General features: G+C 40.5%; 1 protein-coding gene across 2 annotated transcripts in view; it reads right to left on the reverse strand.

Moving 5' to 3' along the window:
- Nucleotides 1-7,033: 7,033 nt before the first annotated feature.
- rab6a (RAB6A, member RAS oncogene family) overlaps nt 7,034-19,964 on the reverse strand; it is a 105,051-nt gene continuing 92,120 nt past the window's right edge. For both annotated transcript variants that reach the window (XM_078222356.1, XM_078222358.1), the window contains exons 7-8: nt 11,242-11,308; nt 7,034-9,286 (exon numbers count right to left, since the gene is read on the reverse strand). In XM_078222356.1, the coding sequence (XP_078078482.1) occupies nt 9,222-9,286; nt 11,242-11,308 (132 nt within the window). In that variant the 3' untranslated portion in view covers nt 7,034-9,221. The remainder of the gene's footprint in view (nt 9,287-11,241; nt 11,309-19,964) is intronic.

A 19,964-nucleotide genomic window follows, 5' to 3' on the forward strand; every position in this document is an offset into this window, starting at 1 on the left:
TGCAATTACTGATAGGGTGAGGAGAAAGATCAGCTTAATGGATGATATGACCATTCAAAAGTCTGATGGCAGCAGGGAAGAAGCTGTTCTCGACTTGGTTGGCCTGCAACCTCAGACTTTTGTATCTTTTTCCCGACAGATGAAGATGGAAGATAGTATCTCTGGAGTGTGGGATCATTGTAATCTGCTCCCACTTCCTTTTGACATTGTGTCTGGATGCCCTCCTTCCCCCTTTAACATAGAAACATAGAAGATTAGAGGAGTAGGAGGCCATTTGGCCCTTCGAGCTTGCTCTGCCATTCATTACGATCATGGCTGATCATCCAACACCAATCCTGCTTTCTCCCCCTAATCTGTGATCCCATTCGCCCCAAGTGCTATATCCCGCCGCCTCATGAATACATTCAATGTTTTGGCATCAACTACTTCCTGTGGTAATAAATCCCACAGGCTCAACACTCTTTGGATGAAGAAATGTCTCCTCACCTCCGTCTTAAATGGTCTACCCTGAATCCTCAGACTGTGACCCCTGGTTCTGGACTCCCCCATCAGGAATATCCTCTCTGCATCTACCCTGTCTAATCCTGTTAGAGACTTATAAAATTCTGAGATTCTCCTCCCCCCCCCCCCCCCCCACCACCATTGAAAACAATCTTAACCTAGTCAATCTCTCCTCAAACATCAGTCCCGTCATCCCCAGAAGCAACCTGGTAAACCTTCAAGAGCAAGAACATCCTTCCTCAGAAAAGGAGACCAAAACACAGGACATGGACCTTCCTTTCTTCCACCTCCACCAAAGCTGCCAGTGCAGCAACCAAAAACATTTGGAACCTGCATGCTCTGCTGTTGTGCCATTCCTCAGTCAAGCCAAATTGTCTTCAACCACAAATCTCAGCACCTTTAAGAGTTGAAGGCTAACTTTAAGTGGTTCTCCTGAATCTTTCTGGCCTTCAGCTGATGCACCCTGTCAATGAACAGAGAGGTTAGTGCTGGCTAAACACAGATCATTCAAATGAGCAAGAGGCACCATGTTGGCACGATGCCTGCATTGCAATCAACCGGAACAAGGTAATAGCGCACTGCTGTCTCAGACATTTTCAAGGTGGGAGCAGCAGTCCAATTTAACCCCCATCAAGTCAACTATTCTATCATTGAGTTTATTGGACAGCAACATAGCAATGTCTCACAGCTGACACCAATCCATCAACACCCCTTCTCCACCCAGGAATCTGTTTAATGAAGTAAATCTTCACAAGTATAATAAAATGCCCCAAGAAATATCATTTTAAAATAGTTTTGATACCTTACTGATAAGGCAACATTTAGAGCATCACATTGGTTGTAATTGCCGTCACCTAACCTAGACAACATTAACAAAGGGATACATTCTGAACTGAAGTCACAGATGGAGAAGCAGAGGTGCATGCACTTCTCTTTATTGCAGGAAAATGTTCAAGTCAATTCAAGTTACATATTGAAAAAATTGACAGCATTGACAAGTTTGTCAATGCTTGTGGCATTGTTGCCATGTGGCAACCAATCTTTCTCCTCCCCTCCCAATTCAGGGGCTTCTCCAGGCCTCAGTTCATACAAACACTATTCTCCTTCCACACTCACTCCACTCCTGTTAATGCTGTCGCTCGTCTCCAATCTTTCCCTTAGTGCACATGGGCATGCTTTACGTAGGGTGCGATATTACATTGCTTAGGGTACCCCTGAGCAATGCAGAGTCGTGAGGTCAAAGTCCACTTTGGCAGGACTGTTTTCAATAAACCTGTAATGTGGTTTGCTACTGCCATTAAACTAACACCCATCTAAGAGAACCTGACACCCAGTTTGGACTACCTTCATATTAAGGATGGAAAATGCTAGGGAAGAGGAGATTTTTTTTTTAAAAATGGGTAAGGGTTTTAATGGGGTGAAGAGATTTTTCTACCCCCCGCCCCCCCATCCCCAACAAGGTTGTAGAAAGGGCAGTCAGATTAGGTTTAGATTGCCTTTGTTAGGGGAATGTAGACGTTAGACGTCACAGGTGGAGAAGGTGGTGAAGAAGGCATATGGCATGCTTGCCTTTATAGGACGGGGTATAGAGTATAAAAGTTGGGGTCTGATGTTGCGGTTGTATAGAACGTTGGTTCGGCCGCATTTGGAATACTGCGTCCAGTTCTGGTCGCCACACTACCAGAAGGACGTGGAGGCTTTGGAGAGAGTACAGAGGAGGTTTACCAGGATGTTGCCTGGTATGGAGGGGCTTGGTTATGAGGAGAGATTGGGGAAACTGGGGTTGTTCTCCTTGGAAAGACGGAGGATGAGGGGAGACTTAATAGAGGTGTATAAAATTATGAAAGGCATAGATAGGGTGAACGGTGGGAAGCTTTTCCCCGGGTCGGTGGTGACGTTCACGAGAGGTCATAGGTTCAAGGTGAAGGGGGGGAGGTTTAACACAGATATCAGAAGGACATATTTCACACAGAGGGTCGTGGGGGCCTGGAATGTGTTGCCGGGCAAGGTGGTGGAGGCGGACACACTGGGAACGTTTAAGACTTATCTAGACAGCTATATGAACGGAGTGGGAATGGAGTGATACAAAAGAGTGGTCTAGTTTGGACCAGGGAGCGGCGCGGGCTAATTGTTCCTGGTTTCTCGTTTCAAGGCTTCATTCTATGATCATCTTGCTGGTGCCAGTACAGAGTGAGACTGCGGATAGTTGGGAACCTGTCTCGGGGGCAGGGAATTCATATGGTGTTCGTGGAAGTGGAAATGACTAGGGTTGGGAAGCATTTTCCGATCGGGGCCATTGTGATCTCCTGGACTCGTTTCGATCGCCTCAGGGGGTCGGAGAGGAATTTCCCAGATTTTTTTTCCCCATATTGGCCCTGGGGTTTTTCACTCTGGGTTTTCGCCTCTCCCTGGAGATCACATGGTCTGGAATGGGGGGGTGGGGGTAAGTTAATAGGTTGTAATGAACAAAGCATCGTAGCTGTGAGGGACAGCTCGGTGGATAGGATATTGGTATGTAGATAGGCTGGAAAATTGGGCGGGGATCCTGGATTCAGGATTCAATCCTGGACCGGGGAGCGGTGCGGGCTTGGAGGGCCGAAGGGCCTGTGCTGTATTGTTCTTTGTATGTATACACAGGGCCATTCTGCATTTCAATTACCTCCATATAGGCCAGTGGTAGGGAGACAATTCTTGGGAATAGGATCTATACACATTTGGACCTGAATGATCTTGTTAGCAACAGACAGCATGGTTTTGTACGTGGGAGGTCATGTACCACTCATGAGTTTTTTGAGGTGACAAAAATGATTGATGAGGGAAGGGCTGTGGATGTTGTCTACATGGACTTTTGTAAGGCATTCGACAAGGTTCCTCATGGTAGACTGGTGCAAAAGATTAAATCTCACGGAATCAGGGGTGAACTAGCTAGATTGATTCAGAACTGGCTTGGCCATAGAAGACAGAGGGTATCAGTGAAAGGGTGTTTTTTTCTGAATTGAGGTCTGTAACTAGTGGTGTTCCATAGGAATTGCTGGGACCTCTGCTGTTTATAATGTATATAAATGACTTGGAAGAAAACATAGCTGGTCTGATTAGCAAGTTTGCAGATGATACTAAGATTGGCGGAGTTGCAGATAGTAAAGAAGATTGTCAGAGAATACAGCAGGATATAGATAGACTGGAAAATTGGGCAGAGAAATGGCAGATGGAATTTAATCCGGACAAATGCGAGGTGATGCATTTTGGTAGATCCAATTCAGGTGGGAGCTATAAAATAAATGGCAGAACAATCAGGAGCATAGTCACAGAGATCTGGGAGTACAGGTCCACAGATCCTTAAAAGTGGCAGCACAGATAGAAGTGAACAAAGCATATAGCATGCTTACCTTCATCCGACAGGGCATTGAGTATAAAAGTTGGCAAATTATGTTACAGTTGTATAAAGCGTTGGTTAGGCCACATTTGGAATACTGTGTCCAATCCTGGTCACCACACTACCAGAAGGACGTCGAGGCTTTGGAGAGAGTGCAGAAAAGGTTTACCAGAATGTTGCCTGGTATGTAGGGTATTAGCTATGAGGAGAGGCTGAATAAACTGGGATTGTTCTCCCTGGAAAGACAGAGGCTGAGGGGGAGACCTGATAGCTCATAAAATTATGAGGGGTATAGATAGGATGAACAGTTGGAAGCTTTTTCCCCCAGGGGCAGAAATGACAATTACAAGGAAACATAATAAGTTCAAGATGGCGGGGGGGGGGGGGGGGGGGGGGGGGAGAGGGGAGGCGGGTGCGGGGTTCAGTGGAGATGTGTGGGGAAGTTTTTTTTTTACACAAAGGGTGGTGGGGGCCTGGAATGCACTGCCAAGTGAGGTGATTGAGGCAGTTACATTAGCCACATTTAAGACTTATCTTGATAGACATATGAACAAATGGGGGAGGGATATAAGTGGTTGGTTGGATAGGTAAATGTGATTGGCGCAGGCTTGGAAGGCCAAAGAGCCTGTTCCTGTACTGTACTGTTCTTTGTTCCATGACAACCAGATATCAGACAGGATTCAATTCCTTTTCCTTAAAAAAGGAATCTGTTCTATAATAGTTACAAGCTCAGATTCATCCACTTGCGTTTCTATTGGCATTGTAAAATACTTCAAGCATCCAGTCGGAGAACACTTCAGCAGTCAAGGACATTCAGCCTCTGATCTTCGGCCAAGCATTCTCCAAGACGGCCTTCAAGACACACAACGCAGAATTGCCAAGCAGAAACTGATAGGCGAAGTCCACACACGAGGACGGCCTCAACTGGGATCTTGGGTTCATGTCACACTGCATGTAACCCCAACCATTTGGCCTGGGCTTGCAAAATCCTACTAACTGTCCTGGCTTGAGACAATTCACACCTCTTTAACCTGTGATTATCCCTCTCTCCACTCGCACTGTCGGTACCTGTAAAGACTTAAAATCACCTGAAAAGACGCGCAATCCAACCATTATCTTGCAACTGTGTCTTTGTCTATATATGCCATGTTTGTGAAACCACCTCTCCACTCACCTGATGAAGGAGCAGTGCTCCGAAAGCTCGTGATTCCAAATAAACCTGTTGGACTTTAACCCAGTGTTGTGAGACTTCGGACTGTAGATATGTGAAGAAAGCAAACTCCAGCATCAGTTGTTCAACACTGATAAATGAAGGTTAGACAAATTCAGAGCTGTGACATTTACCTTCCTGATGTTGGTGGCCAAACTAAATTCTGCAGATGTGACTAGGCTGATGGTGCTCCTCGGTTTGGACTGCTTGTGCAGCAGGATAAACAGAGTAAATCTGATTTAAAAAAACAGGTGCTCTATCTTGATTCTCAGGACAGCAGCAAAAACAGGAACTCAACGAAGTGTCTGCAACCTTGTTTGACCACAGAGGATCTCAGAGGGTTCCAATGTTCCCATCAAAGCAGACCGTACCATGTTATCAGGGAAAGTGGAGATCTCACAAAGTAGACTCTATGGGCAGCACTTTTCTTCAGCAGCTTAAATAGATCGCCTCTGCTCACCGGAATGCTTTGGTGGGATCGACGAAGGCAATATATAGCCGTCTCCTTTGTTCTTGTAGGATTTGGGCTATGATATAGATTGTGGATATTTCAGTTCTGAAACCACACGGATTCAGGATAGATGCATCAGTCAAGATCTTCAGTCTGACAAGGGGAACACGGGCAAATAGGTTTCTCTTGATGCGCAGCAGGGAGATGCCTCAACAGTTGTTACAATTTTCTTGTATCATTGTACCATATTATTAACTTTGCAAAGTCTCAGTGAATTTAAGAAAGTAATTTGTGGAATTAAAAGCTCTCAAGTCATGGACATGCATGATTAATGTAATTAGTCTCACGTTGCCAATTTCTCATTTTCATTATGGTTCTGTAAGACACAAGGACATCGCTGCTTCATCATTTTTTAATCAAGAATGTTGCGTATTGCATCCCAATCTACATCCATGACTGCAAACTGACATTTGTCTGTTTCTTGTCTCCTCCCCCCTCCTCAGGAGAGGCAACCAACTACAGATAAAATTCCAAAAGGGGCCAAAATATTTAGTATTATGACATTTAATTTGAATTATTTCTGTTCAAGGATTTGCCGTTATCTTCTGCTTTATACAAGTTTTTGTATAAACTAAATGATCAGTATGGTGTCAAAGTAGGAAATTTTAATAATGAGATTTATTACCAAGTATAACTGTTGCATCAGAAAATCAACACTGATATCAGTCAAATCTCGACTAGTAAAGGATCCTCGAAGTAAAAGTGATCATTTATGATAGAGGTAGATTTTAGTCTGAAAAGAGGGTCTTAAACTTTAATAAAGAGAATTACAAGGATATGGCTAAAGTGGACTGGGAAAATAAGGCAAAAGAAAAGCAGTGCCAGACATTTAAGATATTTCATAACTCATATTCCAATAGGAAAGACATTTACAAGAAGAATGCACTATCCATGGCTAACAAAACAGTTAAAGATGGTACCAAATTGGAAGAAAAGATGCACAATGCTGCAAAGATTAGTGATAGCCCAGAAGATTAGGTTAATTTTAGAAACAAGCAAAGTATGCCTAAAATAGGTGAACCTGCCTCCCAGAAACACCTGCCAAGTGGACGGTTGGAGATGTGGCTTCCAAAATCGGGTTCATAAGCCATGCAAGTGCCCACAGAACCTGCGACCAGCAACAGAGTTTCTTTGGCCGACAATCATTGTTAGCGAGTGATCGCCAAAGAGGAGGATTTCTAAATGAGCTTCATGAACATGCAGCAGTAATCCCAGCACACTGCAAATATCTAACTGTTATACTAGGATTCATTTTAAATGTAATCTCTTTTCTGATCAATCCTTCTCTTCAATTTCCACTGCCTTCATGGTGATGTACAAGGCCACAAATGAGCACAAATGTCAAAAATAATAATTACACTATAAAATGAGACCATTTTACAAGTTCACAGTTTAGACCACAAGAAATTGGAGGCAAAAAAAAGACACACCAGTTAGGTACTTCGAATAGGCAGGTGTTTATTTTGTTCAGGCTTTGGGTTTTTATTTTACATTATCAAACAGAGCTGAGGTACTAGTGATATTCCAGGACAAAATTTTCTTTTTTTTGTTTTGTAACTTCAAGGGTTATCATAGTAACAAGACATACGCAAAAGTAGTAATGAATATACAGTTGCATGGGTACAACAGTCAAGCCAAGTAAGCCATATTCTGTTCAAAAACCAGTACTACTGAAACTGCACACTACTGCACCACAGAAGCCTTGAGAGCTCAGCTTGTGAAATAACTTTCAAATCATACTTGAGAAAAATGCTGCTCTCGAAACAGTGTTCACAAGCTTGTTAGTTTTGTCAGTGTATAAAGAAGTTCTGATAAAAATCAGCATGCTCTTGTTTGGTCAAAGAACTTCCCCAGTTGAGCTTGAATAATAGTTTAGATATTTTGGTGAAAAAGATTGCATGGAGAATCCATTTAGTGTTATTTTCTTGTACTCCCAAGAAAAATGTTTTTACATAAAAAATACAGATGGCAAAAAACAGAGAAAAGAACCCAAGCCACACCATCTTACAATATTTTCAGTAGCAAAATTATGAAAAAATTAGTAACCCAACAATGGATAAGCAAAAAACGGCAGTACATTACAGCTCTGGCATGCAGGGCTGGGAAGTAGCTATTTCCAGGCAAAATCTTTAAGTTTGACAGACAGGCTCAAGTCCTGGTCTTTGTGAGACATCTCTATGCCTGTGTATGCCACACCAAAAGTAAGGCAGAATTATGATTCTTAGCAACAGTGAGACCAACCATACCTGCAGCCTTACTTTAACAACGCATAGGGTGTAGGCACTTAAAGGATGCAAAAATCCTAACTGGAGGGCATGACACAGTTCCATATGTTTTTACTTTCTCCAATAGGAAATACAGAATAAGTGGTTTACAGCATTAACTGGAAACAGTTCCTCCACCCCACAACCAGTTAGTCTAAACATAGTTAAGATATTAAAGCTCAAAAACGAACAAGTAAAATAAAGCTATTGTGTTCTATGGAATAAAACCTAACATGACAAAAAAAGCTAATCAGATTGGTCACACTTATCTAAAAGACTTAAAAACTGGAGTACAGAAATAAATTAAGTGGGGAGATAAACAATAGAGTTAAATAAAAATGCAAAATCATATTATTCCGGGTAGGTTAGTCAAACTACACAGAATTACAAACTCCTAACCAATATGGAAGCCCTAGAACAAAAAGGCATAAACGATGCATAATTTTACAAGTCCTGCATGTGAAAGTTTTCCTTCCTTCAGATGCACAATTGGAGATCTCTGTAAGCTAGATGACATTTCGTTTAAATGTGCGCAAGTGAGCAAAGAGAACTTTCCACCCTCCACAGCACAAAGATTTGTTTTTGATCATTGTCTGCTCATTCCAATGCAAATTCCTTTAGCTGAAAATAGTGCATAATTATTTGAAAATGCACATCCGAGTGGCCATCACCATCCTAGTACACAACCAAACAATTTGACAGAACTTTATAAAAGATGTTGGAATCAGAAAGTGCTAAAAAGTAACTTTTTTTAAAAATTGCATTATAGATGAATCATGCACATGATGATTTGGGTGCTACATCGCATACTGGAACTGCTGTTAAAACTAACAGGTTTTTGGAAAGTTGCTAGTGATGTTTGGTGTAAATTAATTTTTTTTAGTTCTCTTTGCACCCTTGAGAAATTTAGTTTTTTATCAACAGATCACAATGAGAAACCTATCACTTTAAAACAATTAAAAAGGTCTAATTCACTGGTGTCTCATTGTTCAGATAATGTAGTCACTGTCATAAAGCCACTTAGCATTCAGATGTTATCTGCATAAACTGTCCTTTACACTAAACAGTTACAGAATTCCATCATTAAAAGTGCAATATTATACAACGCAAAGAACAAAATGTGTCTTCTGATTAAAAGTAAACTGATGCAAGTTGAGTTTTGGCAATTACATTTTTTGTATTTATTTCCAATGAAGACACTGACATTTTCTCCACGTTTGTGCTAGTGAAGCTAATAGATCAATTACAAGACAGCCAGCAATGATGAATTGCAATACTTTACCAACAGGGTAAGATTACTAGCCAATATTCACACTGTGGTGGATGGTAATGACAAATAAGCGGTGGCCTATAGAGCCGATATTAGCAAGAGCACCCTCCCTCACTGACTGGTTGCTCTTGGGTTTTTTCCAGTTTTATATCGATCACTGAAAGTTAACTGTGTTAAGGAAACATGTCATGCATGAACTATTTCCAAATTTAATGCTTATCCTCTTTAAACAAAGCCTTTACAATGATTATAAAATGAGAAACCCAAATTAAAACCTGTTTGAACACTGCCCCCACTGTGCCCAAAATATACTTGCAAAGCATGTGATTAATTTTTGTAAATACCCAACTTCGAAGTGACATGGTTTTGTTCAAAGAAAATTCAAACCTCACAACCAAACTCCTGCACTAGTGCTGGAGACACAAGGCTGCTGCCAACATCAAATCCCACTGTTCAACTTCCATTTCATATTACTCCTCTGCCCTCCATTCACTCCACTCTTGCATCGGTTTATTTCCTGGCATTCGTGAGGTATTATTCATTGGCGATCCATTGCTCCCTTGTGATTACAACCTAAATACTTTTGTTCTGCTTTGCAGCTTTCTAAGAACTTTTAAGTATGGTTAAATATCTTTCACCTTGATAAATATCCAATTGATCTTTAATTTACGAGTATTGATGAAAAAAAGGAAATGGTGAAGCTTCTGCTCTCCTCAGGATATTTAGCAGGAATATCAGTATAAGGGGAAAACAACAATTAATACCATATGAGAAGTTGGTACTGACTGATTGGCACATGGACTCTTGATTGGTAGAGGTATTGCCATGGAGAATGCAGTAGTAACAGCAACTGAGAATTAACTTCTGAGCATTGTGGCGACTAGGGGATTTTCACAATAACTTCATTGCAATGTTAACGTAAGCCTACTTGCGACTAATAAATAAACTTTACTTGTTTGAAATTCAAACCAGGCAGCTAGATCCTGTTTGGTCAAAAAACTGCCTTGAGGAATAAACTGGCAAATGGCTATCATTTTTTTCTTCAACTAAAACAGGCGCAATGTGTGTATATGTTCTTTCTGTCTGTAAAGAACAGGGTGGACTCTGCGTATTAATATATGTAGCTTCCAGTACATGTAAATGCACCACATTGCAAGCACAACTGAATCTTAAATTGTCAGTGTTATTCTTAGCACACAAGATTTAGCAAATGTTGTCCAATCATGGAATCACATCTAATGTTGGACAATGTGTTTCGAGTTTTGCATGCACAAGCTAGTTAAGTATGGTCTATACCTTGCCCATTGCAAACAGCGGCTGGGGCAAGTGGTTTGGTATGATCTGCTGGTCTTTGGAATATATGCCCTAAACACCAGCATCAATGGCACTGAAATTCATACACCACATTACCCATTTATACAATAGGCAGAATGCCTTATTAACTTGATGACAGCATCCAGTTACTGGCAAATAACACTTGAGTTGCTACTGCACAGTAGGTGTGTGAAACAGCTAGCTTCATCCATGGCTCAAATCTTTTTGAAATACTATGCCCTTACAGGGTAACCCGAGGTAGAGTGGACACTTTACGGGGTTAAAAGTGATGGCTTAGGGCCCATGAGCTTACATGATATACAACACAAATGATCTGATCAGGATCACGTGAAAAATTCTCAGATTTATAAATCGCAAATTTTAGTGTGCAGAGTTAATTCTTGTGCAGTGTGCACAGAAGGCCTTATACTCAATATTCTGCTTGCTTTCAATTCCCTGCAGCCTAATTACTTGGTTTCAGCTAAAAAAAATATATCTTCATTGCTAACATCCAGCTGAATAATATTACTGAATTTTCTAATGTATATGACTTGCTGAATGAATATGACGTAAATTCCATTTCCCTTGTGTGGAAATAATAGCATTATCTGGAGAACATAAGGAACTTAAAAACACATCTCATACTGCAAGATTCAAACTTATAAATGCAGAACAAGGCAAGCACTCTGCGAAAAAGACCTTGCTTTTTCAACAAGAAATTACAATTCTAAATTGAATAATCAAATTCAGCAAGAAAATCAAGGAGAATTTTACAAGTACAATCCAAGGAAAGGATACTGTCTTCTCTGCTCTTATCCTGTGTGCTTTCCATTCCAGGCAAGGCAGCAGCTACACGCCGGAAAAGCTGAGGAAAAAGAGAGATTGTATAAAAATTGGCTTTTTATTTTGTTACTCATTTAGCTGTAGAAAACGTGATGAAAAATTAGGACAAACTATTCCCACTCGCAGTAGGAGTAAGAGCCAGTGAAAACCAATTTAAGGTGAATGACCAAGGAACCAATGGTGATATGAGAAAAATATTTTTAGGACTGCTGAAAAGAGACAGGCTGTCGAAGCATTTTGCCTTGCACTCATCAGGACCGAAACAAGAATGTTAAATTTCAAAGTGAACAATAATTTATATTGCATGAGAAAAGGGTGCTGATTGATTGGCAAGCCAGCTCAGATTGGTCGAGACATTGCCATGGTTCAGGTGAGGCAAGCAGGCCTGCAGACCTGATGATCCTGACCAGCAGAACAAGCTTATCACAAATGATATTGCAGGAACTTTTGTAAAAGCTGGCTGGCTGCCTTGCGAAACTACTTTTCTAATTCTAATGAAAATTTGTGCTCAGATGGTCAAGAAATATTTTGTAATTAGTCTAAAGATCTGAAAGAACCTAAATTCATCCAATTGACACAATCTTCTCCAGAAGCTGAACAGAACCATACGATAAACAATTCCAGGCTTCAAGCAACAGTTGCAGAGACTACCCCTGTTCTCCACTCAACTGTCAAAAAACTTTACCTTTTAACCTTACTCCAATGAGATTATACAGGATCTGCAAAAATCACCAAATTAACTCAAAACAAAGAAACCTTGAATTTTCCTGATCAAAGAAAAACAAATAAATGAAGAATGGAGAGATATCCATTTTACTTAAAACAGAAAGACTACTGTGAAGTCTCGCTGACTTCAAATGACCATACACAGGAACATTTATCAACTAATTATTCGCTACTCTGGTTAAGGAAACCATCCACAATTAGCAGACTATTTCAATGCGTGCGCCAGTGGATGGAATCAATACTGAAACATAGTTCATTCACTGAGGCATTGAACTCTTAACCTGAAGAAACATTGCTACCAAATGTTTCCGGGATTCAGCATATACACTACCAAAACAAAGCAAAACTGAAGGTGGGAACTCTAATAGCCTAAATGTTGTTAACTTGAGCACAGCCACAAAGCTTCTGCCTTCACCCATTAGATAATTAAAATTTTAGTAGAATCTCTGCCATGCCAAATAGTTGAACAGAGGAAAAGCCTCCGCATATTGATGACAGCAAAATAGCATTCTTTTTACTCTGCTGGCTCTTGACTAATTCGAGCATAAAGAGACGCATTAAAGCCCAATTCAAATTCACTCTTTGCTTAGTAATGGGTTTAGTAAATTCCTTTTCCTATCAAAACTAATTACATGGAATGATGAATGTGGTCTTGTTCCATGTAGAAGACCGACACGTTATATATAAAATGGTAATAATTTGCTTAAATGTGTGGAAGTATGGAGTCGTAGATAAGACATGTACATCATGTCAACTGAAATATAGTTTCACGGCTCTAACCAAGTGCCAAATATAGCAGATCACAGACTTTTTGGCTCAAATAAGAAAAAGCACACCATTAAATGCAAGAAACTTAAATCGTGTAAACTCAAACTTTAAAATGAAAAAAAAACACAAGCGTGTTTAATGCAGAATTGAAGTCATATGTCAAATAGCCTCAACTCTTGCTAAAGTTTGGACACCACTGGACACAACTAAATTTCCTGTTGAGGCAGATAATAGAATTGTGTTCAAAAGTCAACAGACAGGCTATAAAATTTGATTTGTCACATTAGCATGCAGAGAAAAGTATTGTTTCCCCCGCGCTTAAAAACAAGTGCACTGTTCATAGATAGGGAGAGTGCAGAATGTAGTGTTACAGTCAAAGCCAGGGTGTAGAGAAAGATCAACTTAATGTGAAGTAGGTCCATTCAAAAGTCTGATGGGAGTAGGGAAGAAGCTGTTCTCAAGTTGGTTGTTACGTGTCCTCAGACTTTTGTATCTTTTTCCCCAGTGGAAGTGAGGATGCCTGGGGTGCGTGGGGTTCTTGATTATGCTGGCTAGTTTGCCGATGCAGCAGGAAGTGTAGACAGCGTCAATGGATGGGAGGCTGGTTTGAGTGATGGACTGGGCTTCATTCATGACCCTTTGTAGTTTATTGGGGTCTTGAACGGGGCAGGAGCCATACCAAGCTGTGATACAACCAGAAAGAATGCATTCTATGGTGCATCTGCAGAGGTTGATCAGAGTTGTAATGCCAAATTTCCTTAGCCTCCTGAGAAAGTAGAGGCGTTAGTGGGTTTTCTTAACTATAGCACAGCGTGGAGGGACCAGGAGAGGTTGGTGGTGATCTGGACACCTAAAAGCGTGAAGCTCTCGACCATTTCTACTTCGTCCCCACTGATGTAGACAGGGGCATGTCCTCCACTACGCTTCCTGAAGTTGATGACTATGTCCTTCATTTTAATAAAAGCAAATTACTGCAGATGTTGGAATCTGAAACCAAAAGAGAAAATGTTGGAAAATCTCAGCAGATCTGGCAGCATCTGTAAGGAGAGAAAAGAGCTGACGTTTCAAGTCCCGATGACCCAAGGGTCTCTGGACTCTAAATGCCAGTGCTTTTCTCTTACAGTTGCTGTCAAACTTGCTGAGATTTTCCAACATTTTCTCTTTTGGACGTCCTTCGTTTTGTTGACGTTGAGGGAGAGATTATGGTCGTCACACCAGTTCACCAGATTCTCTCTCTTTCCTGTACTTCGTCTAGTCATTGTTTGACATCCGACCCACAACAGTGGTGTGATCGGCAAACTTGAAAATCGAGTTGGAGGGGAATTTAGCCATACAGTCCGAGGTGTATAAGGAGCCTGGTATGGGGCTGAGGACATACCTTGCAGAACACCAGTGTTGAGGATGATTGCGAAGGTGTTGTTGTCCATCTTTACTGATGCAGTTTATGGGTTAGGAAGGCTAGGATCCAGTTGCAGAGGGAGGAGCTGAGCCTCAGGCCACAAAGTTTGGAGAGGAGTCTCATAGGAATAATGGTGTTAAAGGCTGACCTGTAGTCTATGAATGGGAGTCTGACATTGGTGTCTTTGTTATCTCGGTGTTCCAGGCAATGAAGCACACTGCATAACCATTAGCCCTCTAAATGCATATGCTCTCTTGCTTGAGTAAATATAGATTTCAAACCTTTCAGAATCAATTTCTGGGTTACCACACTTGAAGAGTTCGCATTCTACAGCAAGATTTCTTTTAAGGTTGAATCTAGCTACAAATGATCCGCAGTAACATTCTGTATCACTTCCATACTAATCTTTACCCTGGGTATAAGAAACTGATGGAAATTGCAGAAGATTTCCCATTTTAGGAGGTCAACAAGATATTAAAAACTACCATTTTCAGTTGACCTGATCTAGTTCTGTATGTCTGCTTGATGATTCAAAATGACTTTTTTCTGAAAGACTTAACTTTGGACCCTGCCGTTGTTAATATTAAACAATGCAGCATGTCACAGTGGATATGAGCTGCACGACAGTACCAAGTCCAAATACTCAAAGTTGCCCTGGCCCTATCCTTTGAAAGCTCAAGGAACCTGCCACACAACATGCAGTTTGAAATAATTTGAAACAGCTGCCAACACAAAGTGCATCCACTGTCAAAACTTCAGTCCTTTTTGTAAATCTCTAATCTAAGGGGAGGTGATGGCCTAATGGTATTATCGCTGGACTATTAGTCCAGAAATTCAGCTAATGTTCTGGGGACCCAGGTTCGAATCCTGCCACAGCAGATGATGGAATTTGAATTCAATTTTGAAAAATCTGGAATTAAGAATCTACTGATGACTATGAATCCGTTATCGATTGTCGGAAAAACATGTCTGGTTCACTAATGTCCTTGAGGGAAGGAAATCTGCTGTCCTTACCTAGTTGGCCTACATGTGAATCCAGATCCACAGCAATGTGGTTAACTCTCAACTGCTCGTCAAGGGAACTAGGGATGGGCAATAAATGCTGGCCAGCCAGCGATGCCCATCTCCCACGAATGAATAAAATGAAATTCAGCCAGAGGGATGCCATGGGAGGAGATGGTACATTTACAGTAATCACCTGAACTGCAGGAGCAAAGGAAATACCCAGTGCCATTACCTCCCATCCTAGTATCCAGAACATCATTCGCTGATGTAATGGAGGCATCAAGTCCCTGGGAAATAGAATATGGAGTGTTGTATAGTTAAAATTTTGACCCATAAAGCAGCATATTCCACCTTGCAAACTCAAGATCTGCTGATAGTTGGCTCAGAGAAACTTGAAAGATCCAAAGAGTCAACAGGCAAACATAATTGCTGTAAGCTAAAGAATAATCTATCCAAGGCAGACCCACAACCTTAATTGAGGTAAAAGCCCATGTGCATTTCAAATTGCAGTGTGAAAGTATCTCAAGGCCAGCTCCTTTAAATGCATTAGCATTCTGAACTTTTCATTCAGAATGAAAGATTACATAATGGTTGAACCAAAAAAAATTCAGCCATACACAAACATTACATGTTAGTGTCCCTGAGTAGCTGCATTATAATTACCTTTATTATACTACAGTATGTTTACTGTTTGAATATACAGCACCATATCGATAATAGAAACCCTATAGAAACTGTGCCAAAGGCCACTGAACTATTACAAGTCAAAATTGTAAACCTTTTCAGAAATCTTTCCCAATTCAAATTAATTTAAATGCAATTAACAGTATTTACTTAAAACAAGAGCATTAGTAAATTAACTCTCTCATAACCATTTGTCCAAACTGAAGTTAAAACAGAAAATGGATGACATCCAATTATTAATCCACCTTTCTCCCTCAATGATCAGTTTACTATGCAGTTCCAGGATTCTGTTTCTATTTTTATTAGCACTCAGGTTTTTCATTTATCCCAACCGTTTGAATATGCCAGGTTTACCTTAGCTAGCACACCAAGGTGCGCTCAAGCATTTAAGTCAAAATTCAGCAATGTAAATTATTCATTTCCACCACAGCTTCAAATTTTTAAAAAAAGGTAATTTTTAATTTAATCAATTTAGACACAAACATGGCCACATTCATTGACTTTAATGTGTAAATTTGGGCTCTGAAAAAATAACTATTGTCAGGAATGGGCCAGCAGGTTAGAAGCCTCTAGCATTTCAAAAGCTATTTCACAGGATGTGATTCCCAGTAACGAGATTAGAAGTTGCAGACAGCCCAAAATACATCGTCCTGCCAATCCGAAATACTTTGGGTAAACGGTGGTACCATTCAGGGATGACACACATATGTTGATGTTAGAACGAACAGAAATATACAAAGAGAATCTTTAAAGGGAGACAATGATACAATTGGGCAGCCTTTTTGTGGAAGCAGGCGGCACTATCCATCCAGCGGCCCAGAGTCCAGTTACCAGAGGAGTGCAGACTTCTATCTTTGCTGAACCAAGAAAAGACGTTTGCCAGAATAACTGTTCAATCATATACAGTATGGTACCTGTAAGCTGGCCTTTACTTATAGATCTATTGGATTGGATGTTGCTTGGGCAGAGGGAAGTCCTAAAAGAAAGCTTGTAAACGTATTTTGGATCAGAAGGATAATTCTTCATGGTTGTGTTTAGTAGGCTTGCACGTAACTATCTTAGATTATTATAGTCCTGTTCGTGTATTTGTGTCTCTTCTTCACTGTAATAAAGAGTCTTTACTAAGAGTTATACTATGGCTGGGCTGGTTACTATGCTCACTAGATATCACATGTGGCCCCTTACTGTTCCTGTAGACAAAGCTAGACACCACCACAAACCGGTGTTTCTAAGTTGGGACACCGTCACAGTTATCAGCCGGGTTCGTGACACAATTAGGAAAGTATATTTGAGAATTGGCTGCATGGGTTCCTTCAGAAAACACAGAAGGAAAAGACAGTCAGGTGGTTATGTTCCACCTTCAAGGATAGAACAGGTAAACATCTACAATTCTATACATGAACCACCTCAGCCTCTGGCCGATTGTCCTTTTGCACCAGGACATGAGTCTCGACATCCTTATAAAGTTATAAATCACAGTCTCTGTGCATAATAGGCAGAAAAATTGTGGAACACTCAATTTGCCAAATGATTTGTACCACAAGGCCAAATTTAAACTTCACATAGCTAGTAACCTCCCTTTGTGGGAAGGGAAAAGCCATGAAAAATAGCACACAATTGCAATTAAAAAAACACCATTAGGAATATGGGCCTGAGATCTTGCTGTCAGCAGCAAACCAGAAATGTACACGGTTTCCTGCATTAAAAAGTGGGGGACAGGGGTATGGGAGTGTTTTAACAATTTTACTGACTTAAAAGGCTGTGCTCTACACCTCCAGGAGAAGCTTAAATACATCAGTACAAAACAAGTGCAAGTACAGGGCAATCAGTAAAAGCTTTACTGATAAGTCCCCACAGAACATCAGTGCCACACCACAACTTCCAAATTTGAGTGCAAGTGTGTCCCCAGAAGTTGTGGTGCCACTGTGACCCTCGATAGCTGCAAAGATTACAGTGTTTGTTACTATTGGGATCACATGGGCAGTATGGTGGCACAGTGGTTAGCACTGCTGCCTCTCAGCACCAGGGACCCGGGTTTGATTCCCGACTTGGGTCACTATGTGTGGAGTTTGCACGTTCTCCCTGCATCTGCTTGGGTTTCCTCTGGGTGCTCCGGTTTCCTCCCACAGTCTGAAAGACGTGCTGGTTAGGTGCATTGACCCGAACAGGCGCCGAAGCGTGGCGACTAGGGGAATTTCACAGCAACTTCATTGCAGTGTTAATGTAAGCCTTACTTGTGACTAATAAATAAAGTTTACTTATGATCTGGGCCATGGTCTTCAAACATTCGCACGTCCAGTAAATTTTCTTCCCCTGCCACACTAAACCACTCCAAAATATCCTTATTTCAGTTCTGTTAAGCAACAGGCAAGGATTATCAAACCCAGTGAAAACATAGCAGTAATCAAACAAACCCTAATTCAGTTTTTGGCTTCCAATTACTTTTATACTGGGACTTTTAAGGTAATTGGAAATCATGGGCACCACTCCATGTTTCAACAAAAAACTTAAAATAGGACTACTACATAGCATAAGACTCATCCTAAAAACTTCTGCAGCACAGAGAATTGGTACCTTTCTCTTGATTTGGCAGCAAGTTTCAGTGCAAGTAACCAAATACCAAGAATTCCGGAGTAGAAATTATTTTTTTTAATACACTGGCCCCGGTAAGAAGCAACAATTATCTTGCAAACTAAGTTTCAATGAAATGGCAAATACGGTAACTGTGCAAGAAAAATAAGCAATTTAAAAGAAAATGTATATTCCATAAGTAAATCTCGGGAGTAAGGGTTGAATACATTAGCCCAACAAAGCAAGAAAGAATCAAAAAGCTGAATTTCTATCAGTTGCGTGCTTGTTTATCAGAACCATAAGGTTTAAGCTTAATCAGAGTACAAGCATCAAGTGCAATGTATACCAAGTCACCCAGAAATTTGGTTCCACCTTAAAACAAAGAAATTGTAATTTATTGAAAATATGCTGCAGACACAATGAACCAAATGGTGGTCTTCTGCACAGTAACAATTTTGTGATTTCTGTGAAAAGGAATGACTGTCAAACATTAAATCAAATACCCAAAAGTGAAATTTTGTAAGGATTACAAAAGCAGCCAAGCTGAAGCAGGTTAGTAGTTTGGGGCCAAAATGCTAGAGGATAATTTGGGTTCCAAACAAAATCGACTTAACAGCAATCTCAATAAATTATGCAGCACCCAGAAATTCTAGGTTTCCAAAAAGGGTGTAGTGGTATGAACAGTTGAACTGCTATTTTTGGACTTAAATCCCAATTAAACAGGTACAATATTTTTATTTCTTCACATTGGAATCACACAATCATTTGGTAGAAGATCGAGTAACAAAACAGGACCTCCACAACTGGCACACCATGAATATATCAAGCTCTCCCTGTTTGACATTGTAGCATATCTTTGCACACATACATTTCAACATCACAGTTTTTGTTCTGTGCCTGGGGCAATTTACCAATATAAATTCAAAAAATTCTACAGTGTAGCAAAAGAAAAGAACTCCATCTCATTGTCATAGAGTTATTCGGCACAGAAAAGGCCCTTCGGCCCATTGAGTCAGCACCAACAATAACTACTGCTACTCTGGATGTTCACTGATTATACATTAAACATTCAAAGGAGATACTATTCAGAGGCCTAGCTGAGAAACAAATCAAACAGCATGTGTCTTTATTTGTTGTATAAAAGTGAGTAGGACCTCAAAAATGGTTTGAGTAAATGTAACAAGTAATATGAGCTGATGATTGTATGGAAAATATCAGTCTTACATTAAAGTCAATGTGGTGCTTTGCCATATCGAGCCCCAAAGTGCTAATCTTCTGCAGAAAGCAAAAACCTGACTTGTTAAATTTGTTACAAGTCAGGTTTTTGATGAATGAAAAACTGGTGTTCCTGGAGGCTATCATTAGCTATTTGCATAGGCTCACAACGTGTGTTGTTTCTGGTTTCATGAACTGGCACTTCAGAACATCTGACCGAAACACACTGCTATCACGAACATACAATCAATATAAAAATAGGGTTTTCTACTGTAGCCACAGAAACAAGCAAATCCTGCAGCGTACTCTT

Source organism: Mustelus asterias, chromosome 10 (genome assembly GCF_964213995.1).
Source record: "Mustelus asterias chromosome 10, sMusAst1.hap1.1, whole genome shotgun sequence".
Lineage (NCBI taxonomy): Eukaryota > Metazoa > Chordata > Chondrichthyes > Carcharhiniformes > Triakidae > Mustelus > Mustelus asterias.